Source organism: Nyctereutes procyonoides, unplaced genomic scaffold, assembly GCF_905146905.1.
Source record: "Nyctereutes procyonoides isolate TBG_1078 unplaced genomic scaffold, NYPRO_anot_genome, whole genome shotgun sequence".
NCBI lineage: Eukaryota > Metazoa > Chordata > Mammalia > Carnivora > Canidae > Nyctereutes > Nyctereutes procyonoides.
This window is the reverse complement of record NW_026575160.1, coordinates 6,118,937-6,121,900: the sequence shown is the minus strand read 5'-3', so window position 1 is coordinate 6,121,900 and position 2,964 is coordinate 6,118,937. Positions and strand designations below refer to the sequence as shown.

General features: G+C 42.4%; 1 protein-coding gene across 1 annotated transcript; it reads left to right on the top strand.

The window, feature by feature from the left end:
• Positions 1-1,684: 1,684 nt before the first annotated feature.
• PRPS1L1 (phosphoribosyl pyrophosphate synthetase 1 like 1) lies at positions 1,685-2,716 on the top strand. The gene is given in 4 exon segments (XM_055314612.1): positions 1,685-1,986; positions 1,988-2,461; positions 2,496-2,682; positions 2,684-2,716. Coding segments are annotated over 4 exon segments (996 nt in total).
• The last annotated feature ends 248 nt before the right edge of the window (positions 2,717-2,964 follow it).

The window sequence follows — 2,964 nt, the reverse complement described above, 5'->3', positions numbered from 1 at the left end:
CACTGTCAACCACGAAGAGTCTGAATTGAGGACTGGGAGATGTTGATGTTGGGGAGATGTGACTGGATCAGCAGCAGGACATTTTGATTGGTCTTTTTGACATGGCTGTTTATATGGCTTTATAATAATAGCACATTTGATATAAAAACACTTTTTTTCTAGCAAAGTAGTGTGTTTCATGGACATTGCCAAATCTTACCCATTTCTGTTGCCTACTCTAATTCCTGAGCTTATCCCATCTGTGAACCCAATCCAGTGGGGGAGCTCAAAAGTGGGGTGAGAAAATCTATTCAGCAAATTATTTACTAATTTCAAAATATGAAAAAATGGTTGATTTTAGGCTAAATCAAAATGTTTCAGAACCAAATGTCAGACACACAATGAGCAAGATAAAAATGTATGATCTATATCTGATGCCTCCATTATTTTTATGACACAGTTTGTTCTTGAAATTCCTCATATCTTTGCTGCATTCCATTTCTTTCCCCATTACTCTAACTCTCAATGCACTTTAGAAGCTATGTACTTAAAATTTACTAACACTTAATCATTTTATATATTTTATTAGTGTTTTTTTTCATTATATAAGTAATGCAAGTGCAAATACTATATTAATAGATGGCAATAAAATGTGATAGCCCTTCATCCCAAACTTCCACCAAACTACTCCCCTCTCCAAAGATAATCACAACAAAAGAACCCCCATGATGACTTGATGTTTTGACTATTACTTTTAAATATGTAAATTTCATATTATGCATATCTTTTTGACTGGATTTTTTAGAAATACCTTGGGGATATTTCCATATGACTACACATAAGTCAATTTCTTTAATGGCTGCTTATGTGCATATAATACATTATATGATAATTTACCTGTTAATGGACATTCATTATTTTCCAGATTTTGCTATTATGAGTAATTCTAGAGAGATTACTATTTGTCATTCACCATCTTATATTCTGTAAATGATACAACACTTGACACTCGGACTACCTCAGGAAATATTGATCAAATGAATTAATACAGCAATAAATACCACCATCAATACATTTTCGGGATGCCTGCAATTATTTCCATTGAATAGATCCCTAGAAGTAGATACATCCAGTCAAAGGTTATACACAAGAAAATTTCCTTTGCAAAACTTACACACTTACCCATTTTATTACAATAGTGGAGTTATCTATCTCATAGATTTGGCGCGTCTGATGTGTGAAAATAATTAGCATTTTCCTGGTTACTAGCATTTTTTGTATGTTTATTACCCACCCACCCCCCATGAACTGTCTATTTATACTATTTCCAAACTTTATTTTTAAGATTTTATTTATTTATTCATAGAGACAGAGAGAGAGAGAGAGGCAGAGATACAGGCAGAGGCAGAAGCAGGCTCCATGCAGGGAGCCCGGTGCGGGACTCGATCCCGGGTCTCCAGGGTCATGCCATGGGCTGAAGGCAGGTGCTAAACTGCTGAGCCACCGGGGCTGCCTAAGACTTGATTTTGGGCACTTTGTCAGAGTGTGAAGTGAGTGTGAAACAGGAGCTTTTCCTACCGTGGAGCAGCTCGTGGCCAGAACCAGCACAACCCGAAGGCCTTGGCTCGTCCCAGGTCTGACTGGGGCTGTGGTCCCGGCCGCAGCGGTGGCCGCTGGACGACGAGTACCTGACCTACTGACCATAATGCCAGACATCAAAATCTTCGGTGGCAGCTCCCACCAGGACTTATCCCAGGAAATTGCCCACCACCTGGGGCTGGAGCTCTGCAGGCTGGTGACCAAGAAATTCAGTGACCAGGAGACCTGCGTGGAAATGGGCAAAAGTGAGCGAGGAGAGGACGTCTACACGGTGCAGAGCGGCTGCGGCCACACCAGCGACAGCCTAATGGAGCTGTTGATCATGATCAACACCTGCAAGATCACTTCTGCCCACTGGGTTACTGCAGTCACCCCGTGCTTCCCTTATGCCCGGCAGGGTAAGAAAGATAAGAGCCCCCATACCTGCCGAGCTTGTTGCAGATATGCTGTCTGTAGCAGGTGCAGATCATATCATCCCCATGTGTTTACATGCTTCTCAAATTCAGGGCTTTACATGCTTGGATTTACACACTTCTCAAATTCAGGGCTTTTTTGACATCCCAGTAGACCATGTGCATGCAGAGCCAGCTGTCCTCAAGTGCATAAGGGAGAGTATCTCTGAGTGGAGGAACTACACTGTCGTCTCACCAGACAGATGCCCCTGGGGAGCCAAGAGAGTGACCTCCATCACTGACAGGTCGAACGTGGACTTCGCCTTGATTCACAAGGAACAGAAGAAGGCCAATGACGTGGACCTTAGGGTGCTAGTGGGAGCCTTGAGGAACCGTGTGGCTATCCTCACGGATGACATGGCTGACACCTGTGGCACCATCTGTCATGCAGCTGACAAACTTCTCTCAGCTGGAGCCACCAGAGTTTACTCATGGAAACTTGACTCAACAGTCAACGACTCACAGAATCTTGACTCGCGGAATCTCTTCTGGCCCGGCCATTCCTCGCATCAACAGTACATGCTTTGAAGCAGTAGTAGTCACGAATATCAAACCTCAGGAGGAGAAGATGAAGCACTGCTCCAAAATATAGGTGATTGACATCTCCATGATCCTCCCCGAAGCCATCAGAAGAATTCACAATGGGGAGTCTTGTTTCCTACCTATTCAGCCATGTCCCTTTATAATAGAACGACCTCGGGTCATTCTATTTTAAAATGAAATAAGATAAAATAAAAAAAAGAATGAAAACATACCCTGCCACTTGTTTTTTGTTCTTGGAATTTGAGGGAAAGTTCAGTAGAAGACCCGCTTGCTCACTTTGTGGCTTTCTGCACCCCACATCTGATATATTTGAGTTTATCTTATATTGAAGAAAGATTGAGGATAATTGCTGGGATTTTCTCTCTGGGTTGTCTCATTCTGGATTCTTGAG